The sequence below is a fragment of the Accipiter gentilis genome, chromosome 8 (genome assembly GCF_929443795.1).
Source record: "Accipiter gentilis chromosome 8, bAccGen1.1, whole genome shotgun sequence".
NCBI classification, from domain to species: Eukaryota; Metazoa; Chordata; class Aves; order Accipitriformes; family Accipitridae; genus Astur; species Astur gentilis.
Window position 1 is genome coordinate 38836502 of NC_064887.1, and position 24093 is coordinate 38860594.

General features: G+C 62.5%; 1 protein-coding gene across 10 annotated transcripts in view; it reads right to left on the bottom strand.

The window, feature by feature from the left end:
• The window catches only part of UNC13A (unc-13 homolog A), a 37792-nt gene extending 14238 nt beyond the window's left edge, over positions 1-23554 (bottom strand). For 5 of the 10 annotated variants that reach the window (XM_049808757.1, XM_049808756.1, XM_049808752.1 and 2 more), the window contains exons 1-28: positions 23484-23554; positions 18769-18798; positions 18271-18370; positions 17942-18059; positions 17608-17731; positions 17358-17431; positions 17210-17264; positions 16288-16323; positions 15501-15711; positions 12805-13425; positions 11052-11145; positions 9932-9981; positions 8659-8752; positions 7236-7307; positions 6713-6932; positions 6235-6462; positions 5812-5953; positions 5231-5400; positions 4665-4780; positions 4398-4561; positions 3978-4140; positions 1894-1962; positions 1669-1758; positions 1373-1507; positions 926-1059; positions 633-718; positions 253-379; positions 69-165 (exon numbers count right to left, since the gene is read on the bottom strand). In XM_049808757.1, the coding sequence (XP_049664714.1) occupies positions 69-165; positions 253-379; positions 633-718; positions 926-1059; positions 1373-1507; positions 1669-1758; positions 1894-1962; positions 3978-4140; positions 4398-4561; positions 4665-4780; positions 5231-5400; positions 5812-5953; positions 6235-6462; positions 6713-6932; positions 7236-7307; positions 8659-8752; positions 9932-9981; positions 11052-11145; positions 12805-13425; positions 15501-15711; positions 16288-16323; positions 17210-17264; positions 17358-17431; positions 17608-17731; positions 17942-18059; positions 18271-18370; positions 18769-18798; positions 23484-23505 (3642 nt within the window). In that variant the 5' untranslated portion in view covers positions 23506-23554. Of the gene's footprint in view, positions 1-68; positions 166-252; positions 380-632; positions 719-925; positions 1060-1372; positions 1508-1668; positions 1759-1893; positions 1963-3977; positions 4141-4397; positions 4562-4664; positions 4781-5230; positions 5401-5811; positions 5954-6234; positions 6463-6712; positions 6933-7235; positions 7308-7611; positions 7618-8658; positions 8753-8945; positions 9025-9931; positions 9982-11051; positions 11146-12804; positions 13426-15500; positions 15712-16287; positions 16324-17209; positions 17265-17357; positions 17432-17607; positions 17732-17941; positions 18060-18270; positions 18371-18768; positions 18799-23483 lie in introns of all 10 variants that reach the window. The other 5 variants (XM_049808758.1, XM_049808755.1, XM_049808751.1 and 2 more) reach the window with 3 other exon arrangements.
• Positions 23555-24093: the final 539 nt, after the last annotated feature.

Sequence of the window (24093 nt, forward strand, 5' to 3'; positions counted from 1 at the left end):
ATCAAGGGACAAGCCCCTTGTCCACCCCCAGCTGTGGCTCTTGTGCCCACTGACAGTCCTGTTCATACCCCATCCTTCTTGTCCCTCTCCAGCGCTCCATGCAGGAAATCCCGTGACACCTCTTCATTCTCATCCAGCCACTGGATAACAAAGGGCTCAAACCAGCTGGAAGAGAGGCCCATCCCTGGTAAGGCCAACCAGCCCACAGGGTGCAAGCACCCCCCTCTCCTGCTCCCCAAGGGCTGCACTCACGCAGGGTACTCAGGCACACGGCTCTTGAAGGAGGGCAGCTCGGTGACATACTCGTTGTACAGCCACTTCACCTTGAAGTGCAGGTTCATGTAGTCCGCGCTCTTGCACAGGCGGTGCTTGTCGTGTTCTACGCGGGGAAGGCACATGCATGCGGGTGTTGCTTCAAGCCCCAAAACTGGGGGGCAGCTGCTCCAAGGGCAGCTCCGGGGATGCCAGGGTAACGGGGTGAAGATGGAAGTGCTTCTTGGGTGGGATATAAGCTAGGCATTGTGTTGATGAGGGGGTGAAATGGGTTTGCCCAGGGAACAGGCAAGGTGGGAGCAGAGTGTGGGTCCTACTTGGTTCCCCCACCTGGCTCAGGGCAGCATGGGGGGACTCACCCTCCATCGCGTACTTCATGTCCTGAGCAAAGAGGTTCCACATCACCTCGGCGCTGATCTTCCCCACGTTCAGTTCCTGGGGGAACCTGGGGCAAGGGGGAAAGCACGGACACGGCGTGGACCAGCCCTTCTCTTGGAGATACATCCCCCCCCACACCTCCCACCTGCCCCAGTTTCCCCATCTGTAGAATTGGATATTACAACCCACTTCCAAAGGACTAAAGCTACTGCTGCCACCGTGTGGGCATCCCCCAGCGTGCAAAGCAAGGTCCCCTTTCCCCGCACCTACTCACTGGTTCAGGCAGGGCGTGTAGGAATTCTTGTCCTCCTCGATAATGGAGACTATCAAGGTGATGAGCTTGGACCAGAAGTCCAGGTTTTTGATGCTGGGGCCCTGCTCCTCGGGGGGCACCTCGCCTTTCTTAGTCTGGAGTGATGGGGACACAGCGGAGGCTCTGGTCACCCCACTCGTGGGGCTCGATTTCTCGGCGGGGCTAACGAGGAGGCAGGAGGGCTCTGGGAACACCCTGGAGGCCCCCATGCAGCCCCCCCTTGTCTGGCCCCGGTCTCAACCCCGCAGCAGTGGGGCTCAAACCCTGCCCAAGGCTTGGGGCTCATCCTGCATGGGGCTGAGCCATCTGGAGAGGGAGCAGGAGCATCGCACGAAGGAGAAGGGCAGGGGATGGGGAAGGTCAGCGCCCAGCATCCCAGCGCGTCCCAGCTCCCCCCGACCCACGCACCGGGTCCGTCTGGTACTCGCGACTGTACAGCTCGTGACAGTTGTTGAAGATGTACTCGTAGGTGGAGTTGAGGCAGGCTTTCACGCAGTCCTTCACCACCTGGCTGGCTCGTGGGGGGCTCTGCAGCTCCTGGACCTGGGTGTGCGGGGAGAGAGAGGTGCTGGAGGCAGACCCGCAGCCCTGGCCAACCACCCGGGAGCGACCAGCCAGCACAACCCCAGCCTTGCAAAGAAGTGAGGCCAGTAAGGGTAAGGGTCCCCACCAGGGGGATGGGGTGAGTGGGGCCCCAGCAATACCTTCATCCGAAAGAAGGTGATGCTGGTCAGCAAATCCACCGTGGACTTGAGATCCTGCAGCCGTTCGGGACTGCTGGCAGGGAAGTTGTTCTGCCAAAGGGGAAGAAAGGAGCAGAGTTGCACACAAAACTCTCGCAGGAGCGAGTGGAGGGGGAGGAAACAGTCACCTGTTGTTTCAGACCTTATTAGACAGGTTGGGAAACTGAGGCACGGCAGGCACCTTACCCGGTACATGGAGAGGTCAATCCGCAGCGAGTTGTGCAGTTGGTCGAGGAGTTTGACAAACCTCTCTTTCTGTGGAGAAACACCCCAGAGCCAGGTAAATGGGGGAAAGGCAGCAGGGACCGTCCCCCCCTCCCCGCTGCACCAGCTCTCTCTGCCCCCAACCCAGCCTGTGCTGCCCCCGGCTCATCCCTCTCCTTCCCGCTGTACTGCTGTCCTTCCTTCCCTCCTTCCTTCATCAGAGCCCTGCAGGTGGGCATAGGATGCTGGTGGCAAAGCGAATGTCCTCACTGGTGGCCGGGGCTCACTGGCAGCCATCAACGGCGCAGTACCGCATTGAGAGGCAACACCGTGCATCCCCTTTGCTCTCACTGGCGCTCAGTGCCGGAGCGGGGACCGGCTACTCTATCTGACTTGCCCACTTGAACACCTCCAAGCCTGGGCTCGGGGCAGGAGCAGGGAGAGGTGTGCAGGATTGTGCCCCTGGGCTGCATGGCCCCTGGATTGAAGCTTTCAAAGAGCTCAGGAAAAAAGGGCAGGGAAATTGTAGCTGGGCTTTTGCAGCAGTTGCCCATCTTCGGGGCTGAGCTGCTTTGAGAAAGGCTGGGATGGCCCCCAGGAGTTGGGTGCCTCCGTGGGCTCCTCACTCGCCTGACCAGGCTGCGTCGAGGGATGTGGGCAGGGAACTGCCCCAGGTAGATGGTTTCCACTGGGGCTGAGTGGCTTTAATTCAGCTCAGCCCAGCTCCCGTCCAGGTAGCATGAGGCAGGAGGATGCAAATCCCACATTGGGCTGCGGATCGGGTGTCAGAACTGAGGGCAAAGCAACCAGTCTGCCCCAAAAAGCTGTCAGGAGGCGTTTCACTTTGCATCTCTGCCAGGGGGGGCTTTGGATAACCCCGTGGGCTTCCCACGAGAGCCCTGGATTCCCCCCCCAGCACTGGCTGCGCTGGGTCAGGGCTGCCCCACAGGGCTCCGAAGACCCCAGAGCAGCTCCCCATGTCCTGGGTGGGGGGAAGACAGGGGAACGGGACGGGGCAGTGAGTCCTGCACCCGCCTGGCCGCGGCTCAGCCAAGCCCGCAGCCTGCACTGGCAACCGCAAACCTTCGGCGCGCTCGCCCGCCGGAGACGGCAAAGCCAGGCTCTGGGCCGAGACCGTGCGTCCCCGCCACCGAACGGCTGCAGCGCTTTAAAACTGGACACGACGGGTACTCGGGGTTAAAGCGACACGGCCGGGCACTTTAGGACCCAACCTTAGGCTCTCTAAAAAAAGAGAAAGAAAGAAGTTTTTAAAACCCTCCACGTTAAAGAATAGGCGCTTTTTCTTCATACCGTTTCCTCCTCCTGCGTGACCCGGAGGCACAGCTTGCTTGGCTCTAGCTACCCCCTGCAACGGGAACTGGGAAGTGAGCCAAAGCAGCTGCTGCCGGAGCTGCTCTCGGCCCTGGCTGTGTCCCTGGCTACCCAGCACTTTGCCTGACCCAGGGCTGGGCACTGATCCTGGCTCGACCCTTGTGCATCCAGAGCAATCACCTGCTGCCTTTGGGATGACACGGGGGGAGCCGGGGCAAGAGCTCAGCCCTTCCTCACCCACATCCCCATGGGCACACCCGGCCCCGGCACAAACTCGCCCCGCTTGCCGCAAGCGAGGCACCCAGCGGGCACCCATGGGTGCTGGCACAGCCAGGCGAGTTTGCAGTGGTCCTGGGGTGCGCCCAAAGCGCACAGGGCCATGCAAAACTCCCGGCGAGCTGCAGGGATGGCTCCTTGCCACCTGCTTGTGATTTTGACACCAAGGTTTCCCCCTCCTCTCACACCGTCGCCCAGCACCCCAGTCCACTCAGACTTCAGTCGTGGTTTTACCAGAATAATTTGGGGATCAAATTTAGACCTTCTCCCAGGAAGGTGGTGGCTCTTTTCCTTCCTGCAAAATGGGAGCAGGATGGATTTTGGGGCAAGCAGGGGCTGATCCTCCTGCTGCCCAGCTGCAGTTTGGAGCGGGGTGTTTTGCATGGCCTTGTTTACTCCCCAAGCCCCCCACCCCCTCCCAAGAGAAGAGAGAGAAGAAGGAAGGAGTGTTTACGCACCATCGGACTTACCCCGAAATTGGAAGCGGCAAAGCGGTCGGACGCCGAGACGTTGGTAGAAGCCGTGGTGTGGGCATAGTAGGCGTTGATGTTGGCTAGCAGGGTACTCATCACCGCTGGCACCCCCGGGCACATATATTTGGAGGAAAGGCAGGCAAAATGCCTGTAGAAGGAGGCGGAACGTGAGGGTACGGAGCCATAGGAGGGGCTGCCTATAGGAGGGGGTGCAGGGTTTGGGGTGCACACACAGAGAAGGGCAGGGAGGGGTGCACGGCTGTGGGTGAGCCAGGGGAACATGTCTGCAGCCGTAGTGGGAAGGAGGGTGCAAACGGCTGCAGGGGAGGAAGATGCCAACAGTGACCCCCCCACACCCAGGGCTGGTGCAGCCCCCTTGAGAAGGGTGGAGGGCGAGGGACTCACGTCATGGCCTGGTAGATGGACTCCACTCCGTAACGCATGGCAAACTCATCCACGATCTCCTGCGCCGTCTCATCAAAGTACACCTTCCAGGCATCATCTCCCTTGGCGTCGGGGATCTTGACCACCCCGTTGTTTTGCAAATCCGTCACAAAGTGGAACAGGTTCTGGAGGTACAAATGAGTCCCGTCAGGTCCCCAGGACCGGTGGTGGCATGGTAGCATTGCTGGGGTGGGGACCATGCCCCCCGCGCCTGCCTGGGCTGCTCACCTCATGCAGGCAGGTGTACTGTACGTGGTAGGGAGCCACCTTCTCCTCGCCTTTGATCTCCACGCTGATGTGCAGCCGGATGGCTCCCGACACAGCCGACTTGTCTGTCCGCTTGTCTGCGGGGGTACAGGGAGGGGGATGAGATGTGAGGCTTCCCTAGAGCAACTCTGCTCACCCCTCGCCCCAGAGAGGGACAGAGGGCTCCAAGCATGGAGGGGCTTTTGGGGCCAGGGCCAGGGGGATGCCCAGCACTAAGTGGAGCTAAGCCAGGGTAAGTGCAACCAAGGCACTGCAGAGAGGGATTTGGCCATATCTCCAGCTGCTACAGACATGTGGCCTGTCTGTGCCTCAGTTTCCCCTCTGCAGAGGGCCGGTGCTCCAGACTTCCTGGGAAAAGGGTTTTGAGAACGACCCTGGGGAAATGCTTGATCCCAATGGCTTTTGATATTAAGTGTTTTTAACAGCAGACCCTATACTAATATGCTGAAATAGCCTTCACACCAGGGCTGGCAGCACATCCCCCCAGGACCGCAGGGCCAGCGGGCCATGCTGGGGCAGCCGGTTACCGAGGTTGTACCAGACGTCCATCTCCCCGCTCAGGGTCCGGACCTCAATGATCGTCTGGCCCAGGAAATCGTCAGACTCCCTCTTGAAGCGTTGCTTGACACGGGACTTGATGTCATCATCTTCGTCCCAGACACGGACCTTGATGCGGTCGGAGGAGTTATGGCACTCGCTGGAGAGGCGAGAAGGGGCAAGCCCCGGGATGAGCAGGGAAACCTTTCCAGCCTCTCCACAGTCTCTGTTTCCCTAAACAAGGGGGACCATCCCAGGACCAGGCAGGAACTGGGGAAGAGAGCAGATGTGGGTGCACCAACCCTCCCCAGTTGGCTTGGCAGGGCTCTGCACCATGTCCAGGCAGCCCCAACACAGCCTGGATCAGCCCCCGTCGCCAGGAGCCAAACCCTTCATGGCACAAAACCAGCACTCCCAGTGAACCCAGCAGCCCTCCTCCACCCTCAGCTGGGGCAGGATGAGGCCCCAGCCGACTCCCCACCACCCTTCAGGGATGTGCTGACAGCCAGTGCAGCGCAGCGTGACCGTGAGTGGCTAGGAAGGGGGATGGAGGGGCCAGGGGTGAACTTACAAATGGAAATTCTCCTCCCAGACTGGGTTCAGGTTGCCGTAGATAGTTTTAGTCCTTTTTTTTGTCTTTCCAACCTGGACAGTGACATACGGGTCACTGGAACCCGTCTTATCCTTTGCTTGCAGGCCCTGGGCACAAACGACTGCAGCACAACATGGCACGGCACAGCACGCACACCCATCCACACGAGGCACACGCGTGGCACACATAGCAGAGAGAACAGACAGAGAGAGGAGTCAGTGCCACAGCCACACCGAGATCCCCACAACAGGCACCTTGTGTCCCCTGGCAGAGCCCCAGGGGCTGAAACCACTTTGCAGGATGAGGGGCAGGAGGGGAGTTGGAGCACACAGCATCCTTGGGCAAGGGGACAGCCACGTGGTCCCCCCCCAGCACATGGTGCCAGGCGCAACCGGTGCCTACCCGTGATGCTGATCTTGGCCGACCATTTGGAAGTGCCGTCCAGGACACTCTGCTTCACTGCCTTCATCTGCTGCGTGTGCGTGGTCTTGGTGACCCCAAACACCTCCTGGATCAGCTCAAATATCTCTGGCTTGTTGCGCTCCCGGATCTTCATGCGGTCCTTGAGCACCATGATGATATTCTGGGTCCGGTCCTCTGCTCCGTGCTTGGAGCTCTTCTCCGCTGCCCCTGGGAGAGGACAGCCACGAGTGAGACGGGGCACGGGGCTGCAGGCGCATCCAGGAGAGAGCCAAGAGCTCCCCAAGCCCATTGTGCATGAATGAATTCAAACCTGGAGGGGTCAACACCCTGCCCAGGACAGATCTGTCTGGCTCACCGCTTCCCCCATGCACAAGGCAGGAGTCCAGCTCTCCCCGGGCCTCTCCCTCCTCCCTCTCCAAAGTGAGAAGGGTTGAGGCTGCAGGCAACGGCTCCTTACTCTGCAGGCAGTCAGCATTGAGCAGGTCCTGGCACTTCTCGTGACACTTGACGCCACATTCGGCACAGCGCATGCCCTGCCGGGCGATGCCCCAGAGCAGCCCCTCGCACTCGTAGCAGTAAGTGGGGGTGGTGGCCGTCCACACCTCAAAGTTGTGGGGCGTCGTGCAGGAGATGGGGTACACTAAGGCTTGCAGGGTCTTCTTGTAAACATGGTTTTTCTGTGCAAGGACAGAAGAGAAAGGGGGAGAAAAGCTCAGGCAATGTACAGCAGCTGAGCCATGCAGCAGGGTGCAGAGACCCCATCCACGGGTGCTGGGCCACGTGCAATGTGACCGCTGGTTGTAGACGAGCAGGGCAGAGGACAACCACCACCATCCCCAGGTGCAGCTGTGAGCATCCTGGCTGCTTTGGCATTGCTGGAGGAGGATGTGGTGTGGCGCAGACCCCACATTCTCATTTCATCACATCCCCACAGCCCTCCCAGCATGACCACCCACACCCCAGGCAAGCCCAGCACCTACCAGCTCCTCATTGTTCAAGGTACTTGAGGCCAGCGCGGATGTGATTCCCGCTTTCCTGGACTGGACCAGGGACTGTGGGAAAGAAACACAGTTCCCAAATCTGGCAGAGCATGGGCTGTCCCTCCCACACTCTGAGGTCCCATAAAACACCTGGGACAGACCCCCACCCCAGACAGAGGTGGGTGCTGGCTGCATTGGGCTGGCAGTGGGGACAGCCCAGCTCCCAGTGATGCCAGCGCTGCAAAGCGCCACCCAGCTGTGCAGCGGGACTGGAACCAGTTCAGCAGCCTGCAGCATTCCCAGTTCAGCCCCAGTGGGGCACAGCCTCTCGACGTGAGTCTGAGACCCTGGGGAGTCTGGGGTGGGGGACACTTACCATTGCCTGCGGGCAGCCAGGGCCAGCAAGGAAGGAATAAAAGGCCGTTAGTGCAAGCCACCTCACAGCAGAGCAAGTCCTGGCCCCTTCCCTGCCGGAACGAGTGGGAATTGGGGCAACACCAACCCCTCACTCAGCACTGGGCCAGTCCCTGGGGGGTTTCTCACGCCAAGCTACAGCACTGGCTGCAGCCTGCCAAATCCCAGCAGAGAAAGGCAGCAGCCCTGCCGGACTCCTGCACTCTGCCCACCCCATCACCACCCACAACCCAACACCCCAAAACCCCGACACCAACACAGCACAGTGCAGAAGCATCAGCGGCTGCCTGAGCGGGCTGGGGGGTGAGGGCAGCAAGGGGGGGGCCAGCGGGACGGGAGAGGGCAGGCAAATTGGGGACAGGATGGAGGCACCCTGGGGAGGGCACAAAGTGGAGGTGGTGAGGTGTAGAGAGGGGGAAGGAGGCAAAGGGCACCTAATTCTGGGTGCAAAGGGTGTCTGGTTTCCAAAATTGCTGTCTCTTGTCACCAGGTGGGTGACAGAAGAGTGACTCTGTGCATTACAGCTCAGGGGCTGGATGGGACTCCAGCATGGGCACTGGGCTGTAGCAGCGCAGCGTGACAATGGTGGGGACGGGGGCGTAGGGTCTGTGCAGCTCGGAAAAACCAGCGCTACCCCTCCTCTGGTACATGGGTCCATCTGCTCAGCACCAGCACGGTTCAAGCTGCAGGGAGCCTGTGGCAGGTAGGACAGGAAAGGACCGGGGACGCAGCACCAGTAAAAAAAAGGGAAACCAGACGCAGCCCTGGGAAGCCTTGGGCTGATGCTTGGTGTAGGGACAGGGCCCTGGAGCTCCGTTAAAGAGAAGCACCCTCGGGTGGGGAGAGCCCAGCTGTGTCATCCTCACAGCTCCCCACTGCGAGGTCCAGGGCCAGGAGACCCCCAAAACAGCCTGGGACACCCCCGCCCCCCACCACCAGGGCTGGAGGAGGCTGGGCAGGCCTGGCCAGCAGCACCCAAGGGAGCTCTCTCTTTAACCCCTCGGACCACGCTCACCAGATCGCTGACTAGAGGGAGAGATTTGCGTCCAGGCTTAATGTCGGGCATGCTGTTAATGCAGCGCAGAAACCTTACTGCCGCCCCCCTGCCGCCAGGGACGGCCAAGCCAGGCCGGAGAAAAGAAAACAGAAAACACAAGCCATGTTAGAGGCAGCTGGGGAGCAGGGCACGGGCGCCCGGCAAGAGCCGGCCAGGGCGGGCGGGCGGCGCAGTCCAGTGGGGCACAGCGGGAGTGAAGCCGGCAGCTGTGTGGTGCAAGGCATTAGGAGGAACCTCACCAAATCGCTAACTAGGGGAATGGGTTTTCGCTTGCGTATGTCCGGCATGCTGTCTATAATGATCAGCCCGCCACCAGGCCTGCAAGAGAGACGAGAGTCAGCGGGGAAGGGGAAACTGAGGCAGGAAGGGCCCCCCTGCTATTGCCCCATGTTCACTTGGGACTTGGTAGACAGGACTGCAGAGCAACCCTCAGGTGGCCTGGGACCCACCCGTGGGACCCCCATCCCCACCACCACCCTGGCCATGGCAGGGATCACCAGACTAAAAACTGGAAGGGGATTCTGGCAGAAAACTGTGATTTTCCCCACGTGAAGATATTTTGCTTCAGTGGCATGACAGTGAAATGCAGGAAAAACATAGCCCATTTGGCTTAGTTAGCTTTGGCTTTGCAGCGTGGAACAGGAGAGCCGGGGTTTCCCTCTGGGACACTAAAGGTGAGCACCGAGCTGTTCTGCTGCAAGAGAAACCGAGGCAGGAGCACCGCTTCACAGCCTCCAGCCCTGTCTGCAAGAAAACCCCAGTGTGATCTGGTGGGTTCTCAAGGAAACCTGCCAGGTTCTGCCTGGGTCAGCAGCGGGGCCACCTGCGAGGGGGAGACGGAGGTGAGACCCACAGCCCACCCGGGTGAGAGGTTCAGGGTCCCCATGGCACCCCTCGAGTCCCAGATGGCAGGAGAGAAGTGGGAGCTGCCACCCCAGCTCAGTCTCGTCCCTACCCACTCACCTCCTCGCTTTCCCCCTCATCAGCGTCTCTTGGGGACACGGAGTGATGCCATATCTGCTGGCTCCTCCAAAAGCACCAAAGCAACCAGCATTCAGCCCCAAAATCTTGCCCCCCCCCCCCCCCGCATGCCCACAGCTTGGCAACACTTCCCCACGCCAGCCCCCCGACAAGCTTGTTAAGCATATCCTAAATGAGGAGGGAAAAGCAGCCCACGAGACCCCCGGGGTGGGGGCAGAAAGCACTGGCTTCCCCACATACTCACCCGCCTTTGAACCACAGGGATTTAGCTTCTCCATCGCCTTCCCCGCGGGCCTGCAAGACACAGGGTGGCCGTCACGGGCACAGCACTGAGCCCCCGGTGGGCATGGCAGCCCTCCCCAGGGCTCGATGCTGCTGGCAGCTGAGCGCCCAGCCGGCGACCGCAGCACTGGGGAAGCATGTAAAGGGTTTACAGGGTGGGTGGAGAAAAGCATGTTCCTAAAACGCTGGGGCTCTTTCCAACAAAGAGCTTGCACTGGGAATAAAATATCTTCAAGAGGCTGAGCTGGGCAAGCGGTGGGCAGGCTTCAGCAGAGGGGCTGGGGCTGGCAAAGCAGTGGGAATGGCTGCACTGTGCAAAAATTCAGGGTTTGGGGGACTGGAGAAGCATCATTGGAAAGGCTTAGCAGGTCCGCACGGACCTGCAGCCAGTTGGAGCAAAGCGCAGGGAAAAGCCAGAGCACACCGGGGATGGGGTGTGTGCAGGGACCATCCCACAGTGCCACCTCCCTTGCAAGGAGGAGATTATTTGGGAAGAAGGGAGGAAACAGCCAATTATACCTCCTTCATGGGGCAATCCCTGCACACACACACACACACACACACTGGGAACGCACACGCGTGGCTGGGTCGTTCCCGTTGGACATGCTTACCTGCAGGCAGGCTATACCCCTTCCCTGCAGGAAGGGGAGACGCGGATGCAAGGGCCATGGTGGTGGACAACTGAAAAGAGAAGCGGTGGGGAGGGGGATCGAAGCCCCAGGGGGCGAGTCCAGAGCCAAAACAAAAAGAAAAGATGGAGGATGGAGTCTAAAAACAGAACAAAAAATTGTCAACTCAATACAGGGGAGAGAGCGGAGGGGCTCGCACCAGCACACCACATGCAGCACACACCGGGGGAAGGTCCTCAGCACTCCCTGCCCCTCGTGGTGGTCCCACTTGGCATGAATGGGGTTGCAGGGCCACCACTCTTAGGGAGCCCCAGGTGCCCACTGCCCTCAAGGTGTGGGACGTCCATGGGATCGGGGAGCGGAAGATGCCCAGGCGTGGGAAGGGGCTGTGCCCCCAGCCCAGCACGTGGCCGGCGCTGGGACCTGGCGGCAGGCAGCCGCAGAATTGCTCACCTCCTGCAGCTGCATGCAGACTTTGTTGAAGGCTCTCAGCCAGTTGGCTTTGGCTCGTGCTTTGGGGTCCTGCACCTCCACCTCTGCCTGCTCCCTGCAAGCACACACACCTTGCTCACCTCCCAGCATGGCACCGGGGAGTGGGGAGTCAGCCCCCACACTCCGGCACAGGGCTGAGGCTGCAATTTAGGGATCCTGATGGGCCTTGAGCCAGTGTGGCCACGGCAAAACCCCCCTCTTGCTACCAGGAATGACTCTAAAAAGGTAGCAAGTCCTGCTGCAAAGGGCAGCACAGTCAAGGCAGAGCGATGGGGAGAAGCCAGGAGTTCCCTCTTCCTTGGGAGACTCTGCCCTGGGCACCCAAGTGACACAGGGAATCCCTCCAGGAGCAAAGGGTCACGGGACTGCCAGGGACACAAGCACATGGATTAAACATCCTTCGCCCCTCATCTCCTCAGAGGACATCCTCTGGCCGCTTCCCACCACGCTGGGACCTCCTGGGGTTAAGAGGTCCCAACACCCCAGTGGCTCCAAGCCCAGTGGGACCTGCCACCCTGGACATGCTGGTTGTTCGGGGGGGAGGGGGTTCCTCCTCTCTTGCAAAATCAAGACATGGAGAAAAAAAGAAAATAAATCCTCCAAACATACCAGCCTCCTGGAGAGCCTGGTGTGACGTGGTACTGGAGATGGGCACCCAGAACTGGGCTCCGATGAGGCCGTGGGGAGCTCAGGAGACAAACCTGCCCAAACCGGCCCTGTGGGGCCTTGCCTGTGCTAACATGTGGTCCCCAGCACTAATCTGGGGTCCCCAGTACTAATCTGGTGTCCTCAGCATTAACCTGGGGTCCTCAGTGTTAACCTGTGGTTCCCAGCACTAATCCATGGGCCCCAGTGCCCAGCGTGGGACCTCCCAGACCCCCTGTCCGGAGAACAGGGACCGCAGGCAGACATGAACTAAGGCCGCCTTTGCCAGGACTCTGGCCAGCCCTTAAGCCTAAATATGTATTTTTAAAAAAAAAATGCTCCTTACACATTCTTTTAAATTAGAGATTTCCCCAATTCTGGTCTATAATTTAAACTAAATAAAAGACCAAAAAAGCCTATCACGCCTCCCCTCTGCGCAGAGCGGTGGCGCTCATCGAACCATGTAAAAATGGACACGTTCAATAATTAAAGGCAGAGACCGATATATGAATTATTCAGACGCTGTACCAGGAACTTGGACACCAAATAATTCATCTGTACAGCACAGGAGGCCACAGACGAGCTTTTACCGGTGGCCTAGAGAGAGGATTGACTCCTGTGAAGGAAATTTCTTCCTCTGACTGTGCCAAGCTCCGGGGTATCCCTCCATCCAGGGGGCCAATAGCTTGAGCCAGAGGAGAGGAATCGCAGCCCCAAGTCCCCACTTCCTCCATCCCCAGGTTTGTCCCAGGTTATAAACCTGCACCCCCCGTAGCCCTGGCGGGATCTCAAATGCCTTGAGCTCTGCCCCTGCTTAGCGTGGCACTGGTGGCTGGACCAGGGCAGCATGCCCGAGGGGGCTGACCCTTGCCTGGGTGGCACGAGGTGGGCTTCCCCCACCTCAATGCCTCAGGCACCTAGAAAAGCCCCAGACACCCCAGAAGGTCCCTGGCGATGCCCCTTGGCACCACAGCGCCAACACCAACCCCGGGCCACCTCCAGAACATCCTCAGTGTCACCAAGCACGGTGCCATCCCAAGGAGGCTACAGATCAACATCTCCCTCCTACCTCTCAGCCGGTTTCAGGGGCTCGGGCTCGGGGGCTGCCTCTTGTAGGGGAGCTTCGTCCACTCCCTGCTGGGCCTGGAGGGCCTCTGGGGTTTCCTGGGGTGCAGGGGTGTCCTTTTCCTCCTTTTTCTCCTCTTTCCTCTCCTCCTTCCTTTCCTGCTGCTGCGGCTTCAGCTGTGGGACCAGCTGGGGTTGCTGCTGCTGCTGCGGGACCTGTTGCTGCTGCTGCTGCTGCGGGACCTGTTGCTGCTGCTGCCCAGGGGATTTCTGCGGTGGGGGGTAGGCGTCATGCTCCGGGGTTTCGTAGGTGCCCTGCTCCCGCAGGTCCTCCTCCTCCTCCTCCTCCTCCTTGGGGTAGCCTTCCTCGTTCTCGCTGTAGTCCTCATTGAACTCTTCCTCCTCCTCTTCCTCCTCCTCCAGATAGAGGTCATCGTCCTCCTCCTCCTCCCAGCGGGGCGAGTCCTTGCGGTAGCTGACAGAGCTGTGGCAGGAGTGGTAGGAATCGCCGTCCCGCTCGTCCAGCTCCGAGTCCCGCAGGCTCTCGTTCTCGAAGTCCTCGCTCAGCTGGGAGCTGCCCTGGCTCAGCTCGGCCGACGAGGCGTAGCGGCTGCTCCCCGTGGGGCTGCGGGGCCGAGGGGAGACAAGAACAGGGGCTCCCGTGGGTCTGTGCCGCAGCCTCGCCTGCCCCGTGCCGCCCCAGCCAGAGCCCCCCGGGGTCCCTGCACCGCGGGTGGGAGGATGCGTGGCTCCACGTGGGACGCAGCCCGAGGTGAGCAGCGGGCTCCTCGTCCTGAGAGTCGAAGGCATGGACCCAGGAGACTCCACGGACTGGGACTAGTCCCGCAGGCTGGGGCACTCTCAGGGGTCTGACCTTCCTGCTTGTGCCTGGGCTGAGCGTGGGGACATGGGGGATGGTGTCTGTCCCCTCGGTTCCCCCCTGCCAGGGGTGGGGGCAGAGAGCAGCCAGGCAGCACCCCCAGCCAGATCCTGCCTCCTGCTTCTGCCAGACACCCTGTCCTGCCCCCAACCCACGGATCTGTCACCCAGCTTCCACCCTGACATCCCAGCGCTCCCTGTAGACTTCCCGGGCACCCCATCTCCAAGGACACCCCCTCAACTCCATCGCTTTCCTTAACCACATCATCTCTACCCAGGGGTCCCCTCTCCACTCTTCTTGCCAGCGGCGCAGAGGGCTCCCTGCGTCCGAGGAGGCTGCCGGGGACGGGGTGGCCGCGGGGCTCCGTGGGGAGAGGCTCACATAAGCAAACATGCAGACAGGACAGGGACATGCCTAGGAAGAGGCCGACACCACGTCTCCAGCACCGGCAGCCAGGGCTCAGGGGTGGGCAAGGGGACAAGGGGACAAGGGTTCGGGATGGGCAGAGCCCTGGGTCCAGAGCGGCTGGGCCAGGCAGTGGGGAGCCGGGGACAGCACAGGGAGGAGGGTGCTGGGGGATTGCCCAGGCTGGCCCCAGCAGGGAGGGGTACTGGCATCATCCAGGTACCTTGGGAAAGGGGACTTGGGGCACAGGAGTGCAGGAGACACGGCTCATGCCTGGAAATCCCCTCGCCTCCCCGGCCTGATCCTGGCCAGAGCTGGGAGAGGGGCCCTTGGCACATCACGAGGGTCCCAAAACACTGCGCAAGGCTTTTGCCCAGCCAGGTGCTCCCTGGGAGGTGACCAGAAACAGAGGGTGGCATTTGAGTCCCCGAGGCCCCAGCGCCCATACCCGCTGGCACGACAGGGAACAGGAAGGCAGTGCTGCCAGACGGTCGCCGTGCCGGCGAGCGGGACCAGGATACTGGGGCATCGCCCCTATGAACTGGGGTGCAGCAGCAGGAAGGGACGCCACGGGGCCAAGAGACGCCCAGAGCATCCCAGTGCTGCTCCTCTGCAAAGCAGTCCGGGGCGGGGAGAGGGGCACCCTGCGGCGGCACGAGGCCGCCCTTGCCGGGACTGGTGTTGGCCTCACCACGGCTGCAAGGACCGACCACAGCACTCTGCGACGGCACACGGCACGCGACGAGGTAGCGACCCACCTATCCGATAGGTCTAGGGACCGCCTGCTCTCAAGGGAAGGCTGGCGGCTGGTCCGCCTGCTCGACTCGGAAGCGGACTCAGCGTCGCTGCGTCCGTTTGCGGCAGAGTCTACGCTACCATAGCGTCTGCCGGGGAGGAGAGGAAGATGATCAGCAAGGTTCCAGGTGCCGCGCTCGCCGCCACCCGCCGCGCCCCGGCATCCCCTGCCGCCGTGGGGATGCTGGCAGGGAGGCTCTGTCCTGGTGGACGGCGCTGGCACCTTGGGCTGGATGCTGGCGAGGAACTGGGCTGTGCTGCGACCACGGGGACAAAGCGCCGGGCAGGCGTCCCTGCCTGTGGCTCTGCCTACAGCCACGTCTGCATCCCCAGCCACGCCACAGCCCGCTAGCTCAGCTCCCAGCAAGGACAGCCGGGGCTTGCGGGTCCTGAAGCCCGGTGAGGACAGAGGAGGGTGGTGACTCAAAAGAGCTTGAAAACTTTCCAGTGAGAAGGAAAGGCTTGGGGCCAGCACCATTCCCCTCTTCCTCGCCTCAGCATGCCTCTGTCACCCAGAGCACCGTCCCTGGTGCCACCCTGGGGACCCGCTGGCCTCTGCCACCCGTTGAGGGGGATTGAGAGAGCAGGTCCTGGGGGGGAGCTGGCTGCGCCGACACTACCTGATGGGACGCTGGTCTGAGTAGTCCATCTCGTAGCTCTGCATGGAGTCAGTGTAGGAGTCGCGGGAGCTCTGCTGCTGGTGCCTCATGGGGTACTGGTGGACGGAGGCATTGGGCTGGGAGGTGGTATAGTACGGTGGCGGGATGCTGTTGCTGGTCTCGCTGCGGTAATCGCTGTCCCGGTCATCCACCGTGCTGTCAGGGTCATCATCTGCAAGGGGCCGCGGTGAGTGGGACAGGGGACAGCCGCACGGCTGTTGCAGCCAGGGATGCCACAAATCCGCCCCGTGCCCGGCACAGCCCTGCTACTGCCACCACTCTGTCCCCACCGCTGTGGGACTGTGCTGGGGAGACAGACCCAGGAAGGGGGAAGGGGCAAGCTACACGTGTTCCCTTCTGCAGAAAGGGGTTTTGAGGGAGGAGGGGAGGGCAGAGGGGGGAAATGGGATATACAGAAGCAGGGAAGAGGAGGACAGGGTGCAGGAACCCTCCCTCTGCCCCACTGATATCCCACCACAGAGGCAAAGCCTGAGCTGCTCATTGCACCAGGGCACCCCGAGGGCACAGAGCCTCACGGTGCCATGTCCCCACCAGCCCGTGGGGACAGCCCTGCCCAAGACAGGGCGCTTGGTGCCTCCATCCTCACCCAGCGCAGAGCCACAGCGCGAGGCCGTAGGCTGGACCAGAGCTCCAGGTCCCCTGAGCCCTGGGCCAGGCTATGGCACGGCAAAGGGGGATGCGCCGGGGACCACCAGGCTGGGAGGAGAGGAGGCAACGGGATACTTACTCTGCTGTTCTCCCCAGCCAAAATAATTCCAGTTGCCTACAAAAAAAAGGGGCAGAGACAATAAGGATGGAGGCAGCTCCAGGGCAGCAGCATGAGCTGGCCAGGAAGAACCAGTATCTCCCAGGCACGGTGGCACAGAGCTGGGCTGGGGACGGTGCCCTGAGATGGGGCACGCTGTCACTGAGCCATGCTGGGGACAGGGACTGGGGCTGGGCAAGGCAGCAGCAAGATGGGATGGGGCCTAGGGATGGGCATGGTGGCACTGAAGTGCACTGGGGGCAGTGCGCGGGCCTGGGCATGGTGACACCAAACCGTGCTGGGGCAGTCCCTGGGGCTGGGCACAGTGACACTGACCCAGGCTGGGGACAGTGCTATGGCTAGGCATGGTGGCACTGAACTGCACAGGGGACAGGGCCTGGGGCTGGGCACAGAGGCACTGAGCTGTTCTTGGGGCAGTGCCAGGGCGTGCATGGCCCTGGTGTGATTACAGAAGGGGAAACTGAGGCACGGGTTGGGACAAACCAAGCTGCCACCTCAGATCCCCCAGATACCTCTGCCATTGCCCCCACTGAGCAAGCCTCTCGCCAGCCTTGCTGCCCCTTGCCCAGGCTCCCCGGGAGACAGTCCTTACGCCCCCCATTGCCATGTCCCCCCACACCCCTGTCCACTACGACTCAGCCCCACGGGAGAGCTCCCACACTGTGGGGCGGGGAGACAGCAAAGAAACACCGGCAGACACGGGAGGGAGGATGGGAACAGGGATGGGGACAGGGTGTGGGGTGAGGTTGAGCCCCACTTGGGTTGGGGTCCAGCACCCCAAGGCAGGCACGGACCCCACTCCTGCGCATCCCCAATGTGGGGAGCTGGGGGGACGGTGCAGTGGGGGGGTCCTGCTGCGCAGCAGGGACAGGGCAGCACTTACAGCACTGGGAGCTGTGAACGGGCAGAGGCTTTTCCTGCTCCTCCTGGAAGGCATACTGGGGAGAGACAGGCTGGTGAGGGCTGCCTGCTCGCAGCACTGCTGCTTGCTGCCCAGCCCTCGCCCCGGGCCTGACTCTGCACTGACTTACATCGTCCTGGTCCCGCATGGCATTGAGCTGCTCCAGCTTCTTGGCCCAATACCTGGCCTCCTCCTCGGGGATATCTGCAAGGGCAAAGACCCTGATTGATGCACGGACCCCACCCCCCCAAAACAGCCCCCCAGCCTTTGGGGCTACAGGATCAGACCTGAGCCCCAGGCCTGAGGTTCATGAGCATCCCTGGGGCTGGGGACAAGGAAGGATTCACCCTGGTCCTGGGGTGCCCAGGGATGGTACCCACCCAGCGGCAGCTCGAAGCGGGTGTCAAGGAGGATACGGTGGAAAGTGGGGTCCTTGGTGCCCGAAATCTCGTTGTCAGTCATGATGACCTGGGAGTCGAGCGTGAGCCATTCCCCAGGACCCTCCTGCAGGGCAGAAATGAGGGTGAGAAGAGCTGCCAGGGACTCCCCTTCCCCAGTCTCACAACCCCACGCAGACAGGATCTGGCCCCAAGCAGGGGTCTCTCCAAGCAGGGATGGGGAAGGCTCTGTGCCCCCTCGAAGGACAGCCAGCCAGAGGGCTGGCTATGTGTCCCTTAGGTTCCAGTGTAGGGATGGACGTCCCTGGCTCCCTACCTCGTTGGACTGCCGGATGGTCCGCAGGGGGATCCACACCGTCCCCACCATGGTGTCCCAGATGAGCCCTTTGTTCCACACCTCCACCGTCAGGCCCAGGTCGAGCCGGTTGATCTCACTGGGGAGCAGGCAGAGGCATCAGGTCACCCCCCTCCCCAGCAGCCCCCTGCGGCCACCCCAGCTTCTGCCTGTCCCCTTGGCCCCAGGACTCAGGTGAGCCCCCCAGGGCTGGGGTCAGGGGAAGCATCGGCAGTGGGGGACCTCCCACGGATGGGGGGCGGAGGGGAGCAGCAGGGGTAGGGGACATGGGATGGCCCCTGGACACTCACAACATGAAGTCCTGCTCCCAGGAGGGCAGGTTGCCCCGCACCGCGATGGTTGTGCTCTTGACATTTTGCACCTTCAGTGTCACATAGGTGTTAAACTTCTCTGCGGGAGCAAGCGGAGGGTGAAGTGGCCCCCAGTGCGCCCCCCACCCCAGCCATGCTCCCATTCCCTGGACACCCCCCACTGCCACCCTCCTGTGGGGTTCCTCCACGCTGCCCTCAGCACCCCAACCCCAGTCGGGCAGGCAGGATGGATGCTACCCCTGCCATGGGTGGCTTGGCTGTGAGCTGCCCCCCGCTCCTGTCCAGGGCACCCCCATCTCTGTATGTGTCCCCCCCCACACTTCCCAAATGATGCCTCCAGAGCTGAGGCTGAGCCTGGGGTCCCCTCACCACCCCCCAGCCCTTCCTCTGATCCTGCCACATCCAACCAGCCCAAGAGCGAAGCCCCCGAGCCCCGGCCCCTCCCCGGGTGGGCAGGCAGGTGGGGGGGCCACTTACCTTGGGGCCCGTCGAACTTTGCCTTTTTAACTGCGGGGACAGAGAGGGAGGGAAAAGATTCAGCCTGAGAACCCCATGCAGGGGGCTGGGGACCCCCACCAGGGTGCCAAGGGGGTGGGAGGACCCCAGAGCTGGCCACCCCCTCCACCCCCAGGTGCAAGGTGGGGAAAGGTGGTGGGATCCCTCCTGCTGCTGGGAATCAGGGGTCCCCAGTGCCAGGCATGAAGGAGGGGTATCAGGCATGAGCTGGAGGTGGGCACCGGTGGGGAGCAAAGGCACCCCCCAAAAAACTGCCCCTTTGGGACAACTTGCAACCCCAAATGACCAGCCTTCATCTGTCAAGGGGGTGTTTAACTCCCCTTGCCCCCCCACTTCTGAATTCAGATCCATTTGGGAAAAGAGACAATGTTACCATACATATCCCAGGGGGAAAGGTGGGGTTTGGGGGAACCTTCTGCCGTGGGGCACCGGCCCAACAGCACCAGGGTTAAGGCTCTCATGGTCTCCCAAACTGCTGACCCAGATTTCATACAGGAAACCCGGGGGGGACTGTAACCCTCCCCACCCGATGGCAGCCCCAGGGGTGGTGGCGATGCTCCCCTAACTCCACTGTAGCAGAGAGCCCCAAAATACCCCCCACTGCACCCCAGCCCTGTCCCCATCCCGGGGGCACCGAGGGACTGGTTCCCATCCTGCCCATAGGGGACCCCTCCCAACTGGCTGATTGCATCCAGGGGGGTGCTTGCATCTGGGCCGTATCCTGCTCAGCACCGCGGGAACAAACGCCCCCGATTCTGGTTGATCCACCCCACCCCCCCCCCCCCAGCTTTACACCAGTGCTGCGAGCAGGAGGTGGAGGGGGGATTGGTATCCAGGTTCTGCCCGCGATGGGGAGGCAAACGGGCAGCTGGGCAGAGCCAGGTACCGACGCTGCCGATGCCAGGGGGTGGCGGGGGCGAGGGGTGTCCTCGGGGCTCACATGAGGGGACCAGGCAGGGAGGGAATGACACAGCACCCGGAGAACGGTTAAATGACGCGGGTGCCAGCGGGTAGAGGACCAACGTGACCGAGAAGGGATGAAAATAGCCCTGGCGATATCAAAGGTAATTTGATTTCAGAGACGAGCCACTCGCCAGCCGCTTATCACCCGCTGCCAGCGCTGGAGAGGCCACGGGGCTGCTGCCGGCTCCATGTGCCCGGTGGGGCTCGGAGGAGGCAACACGGCATAAACAGCCCCCGCCTGGCTCCAGGGTACCTCTGGGGAAACTGAGGCAGGGGGGGAATCATTGGCTCAGCCTCAGCACACTGCTCAGAAAATAATTGGGGATCCTTCGGCTCGGCCGCCTGTCCTGCACCGCCGAGAGGGTCACGCGTTGGGCGGCTCTTTGCCCAAAGGAAGGTCACCAGCCGCGTCACTGGCAACTGGGTTCCCGGGGAATCACAGAACTCTGGGAGCTGCGGCTTCATTCAGGGATGGGGGGGGGCACGCGTGGGGGATTGGTTCGAGGCCAGGCATGAGCCTCTGGGATCCCAAAGATCCCCTAGCGTCACCGGGTTGGGAGCCCGGGGCACTGCGTGGGGACGACCGGTATCACTGTCTATTATAATATTATATGTATATTTATGTATTAGATTATATAAACTGTATTATTATTATTATTATTATTATTTGTTGTTGTTGTTGTTGTTGTTATTATTCTACAGTATTTGGTACCAGGACCTGCCCATGGAGCGTACTCGGAGCTGCACAGGGACCCCCGGCGTGGGACATCACCCGTGCCCCAGACACAACCGCTGGGGCCGACCGCTCTCCACCAGCCACTGCCTCCCAAATGAAACGGGAGAGCAGAGGAAGGAAAAGCTCCAAAAATACCCGAGCTGACAGGAACAAACAATTACCCAGGGAACACGTGGCTCTCCTGGCTGTCATCTACTGCCAGGGAGAAGTCCTGCTGCCACCATCTGCGGCTGACAGCCCCGAGCGGGCTGTGCCACCCTCCTGCCCACCAATGGGTCCTGGCACAGGGGTGGTGGGTCCCTGGGTGCCACCCTTGGGCTAAATTCAACCTGAGACCCCAAGATAAGGAGCTGGGGACAGCGGGGACCCCCCGGGAGCTGGGGACTCCCACAACAGGGTGGAAGACCCAAGGTGCTTCCCAGGCTGGGGTAATCAGCCTCGTCTTGGGGGGGTGTTGGGGAAACTGAGGCAGGAGGCAGCTGGCAGGGATCAGACTGGCAACAGCATGAAAACCAGGCTGGGCTGAAGGCATCCCGCAACAGGCCTGTCTGTCCATCCACCTGTCCATCCACCCATCCCTCTGTCCGCCCATCCATTCACCTGTCTGTCCATCCACCCATGTCTCTGTCCACCCATCTCTCCGTCTGTCCATCCTTTGACCATCCATCTACTCACCTATCTCTCCATCCATCCCCTCCCTCCGTCTGTCCATCCATCCACCCCCTCCCTCCCTCCATCCTTCCATCCATCCATCCGTCCTTCCATCCATCCTCTCCCTCTGTCCCTCCACCCCTCTGTCTACCTGCTCACGTCTCCCCACCCCTCCATCCATCTGTCCATCTGTCTCTCCATCTGTCCCTCCGGATGCCCATCCACCCGCTCGTCCATCTGTCCGTCTGCCTCGCACCACATCAGACACCCCCCTCCCGGCCACGCACCCCTGTCCCCGCTCACCCCACACCTCCCACGGCCACTTCAATGCCCGTCACCCGGGCGCATCCCTCCCCCCTCCACGAAGCCCTTGGGGGCTGCGCGTGGCCCCGGCCCCCCTGCGAGGGGCAAGGGGAAGGCTGGGGGAGGCTTTGGGGTGGCACCTCCACCCCTGAGACCCCAAAAATAGGGTGACAAAACCAGTGACGAGGTGGCGGGGGAAGCCCGAACCCGCCGAGAGCTGTTTCTCACCATCCACCCCCGGCTTCACTGAGGGTGTCACTGCGTGTGACAGTCCCTTAAACGGGAGTAAAGACGCAGCCCTCCCCCTGCCAGAGGGGGGGACCCCAAAGCTGGGGCTGGCTGGTGGCTGGCTGGGGGGGGGGCACAGCTCCCGGCCCCCCGGGGAGCCGCTCCCTGCATGCCCTAGTGGCACCACCATGGGAGAGGGGGCTGTGACAGCACCTAAGGGACAAGGACACGGCGGGGGGGGGGGGGGGGGGTTGGGGGAGGGACACAGCCCCCCCCCCCCATCCCACTGAGCCCAGGCAGCAGTGGGGGAGCCCCCACTTTCCTCCTGATTTTCCCCGGGGGGAGGAGATGCCGGTGGGGGAATCGCAGACACCCTGTGCCCCACCTTTGTCCCCAGCTGCCACTCTGCCACCTCCATCCCACCACCCCAGGGACCCACAGGTGCCACCCCCTCCCCATCAGGGTGCTGCAGGGCCTGGGGAGGGGGGAAAGGGACCCCCCCACACCCCCCCCCAGAATTCTCCCCCTCTAGACTAAGCACCCAATCCAGAGTAACTGCCAGTGAGGCCGAGCCCCAGACTGCGGGATTCATCTGTGCACCGAATTGGGCAGGTCTCAGCACGCCGGACTGGGGGGGATCCCCTACCTGCACGCTCCCCCCAGTTCCTCCCAGTATGGGGTGACCAGCACCCCTAACCGGGCCCCCACCAGCACCAGACCACCACCACGCTCCTGCCCTGAGCCTCCCAGTTGCCCATAACCCCCCTCCATGCCCAAGGTGGGGCAATGCCTCCAGGGGCTTAGGGGGCCGGGGGTGTAATTTGGGGGGGGGTATTTAGGGGTTTGGGGGGGTGATAGGGGGATTTGGGGGTGCGTGGGGTTTGTTTGGGCGGGGTGAGAATGTGGAGGTGCTCGGGGACTGATGATGTTTTGGGGGGGTGTTTGGGGTGGGGGGGTGACTGGAGGGTGGGAATGGGGGGGTCTTGGGGATAGATGTGGGGCGTTGGGGGGTGTATAGGGCATGTTTAGGGTGGGGGGTGTTTGGGAATGCGGGGGGCTGTGTCTGCGGGGTGGGGGGGCTTGGGGATAGAGGTGAGGGGTGGGCGTGGGGTGCTTGGGGTGGGGGGCATTTGGGCAGAGCTGGGAGGGGGAGGGTGGACGGGTGAGGGTGTTTAGGGGGGTGGGGACGTGGGGGTCTGCGTTTGGGGGGGGGTGGAAAGAGATGCGAGAGGGGGGGGCGGGAAGGAGAAGGGGGCTCCGGGATGGGGGCGGAAAGGCGGAGAGGGATGGACGGGAGAGGCTGGGGTAGGAGATTAGCGGCGGGGGGGGGGGGGGGGGGAAACGGGGGACACCCTCGTCGGGCGGGGTGCGCCCCCCCCCCCCCCCCCTCCTCCTCGCTTCCCCACCCCCACTGCCGGCTCCGGCGCCGCGCGCGCGCCCCCGCCGGTTCATTCATAAATCCACGCGCCGGTTTTGGGGGTTTTTTTTTTGTGAATGGAGCCGTTCTCACGACCCCCCCCTCCCACACACACATACATACACACCCCCCCACCCCACCCCGCCATCTCCGTCACCCCTGAGCGCCTCGCTGTCCTCCGCGGGGGGGGGGGGGGGGGGGGGGGGCAGGGGAGGGGGGCTCGCTGCCCCGGTACCGGGGCAGCGAGCCCCCCTCCCCTGCCCCCCCCCCCCCCCCCCCCCGCGGAGGACAGCGGGGGCACCCGAATCTGGCCCCCCCCCCCCCCCTTTCCCCCGCGTTATGTCCCCCCTTTTTCTCTTCCCCCCCCCCTCCCGGTACCTCCGACGCAAAGCAGCGACATGGTCCCGGTGGCGGCGCCGGTGCCCGGGGGGGAGGGGGAAGGGGAAGGGGAAGGGGGGGGGCGCGGGGGCTCTTCGCCGCCGCCGCCGCCGCCGCCGCCCCGGTTGGCTAGCGGGCGGCCATCTTGTTTCAGCACCGGGGACAGCTCCTGACGTCAGCCCCGCCGCCCCCGCCTTAAAGGAACCGCCGGGCACCGCCCCCCCCCCCCCCCCAACTTCCCCCCCCCCTCCTTCCCCGCCTTTCCGCCGCACCCAGGGGCGAGTCGGTTTATTGGGGGGGGGGGGAAGACCCGGTTCTGTGCAGCCCCGGGGGGGAGGGGGGGGTTTGTCCTGAATGTATGGACCCCGAGGGGGTCCTGCCCCTATAGCCGCGGCGGGGGGGGGGGGGTCTTTCACGTCCGCATTGCCCCGGGAAGGGGAGGGGGGGGGCGTTGTGCTGTTCTGTCTACATTGGGGGGAATCTGTTCTGCCCATATTGCGCCGGGGGGGGGGGGGGGGGTGTGCTGTCTGGTTTGTACAACCCCCCGGGGGGGGCTGTTGTGCCCTCGTTGCCCCTGGCGGGGGGGGGGGGGGGGGGGGGGAGGGCGTCT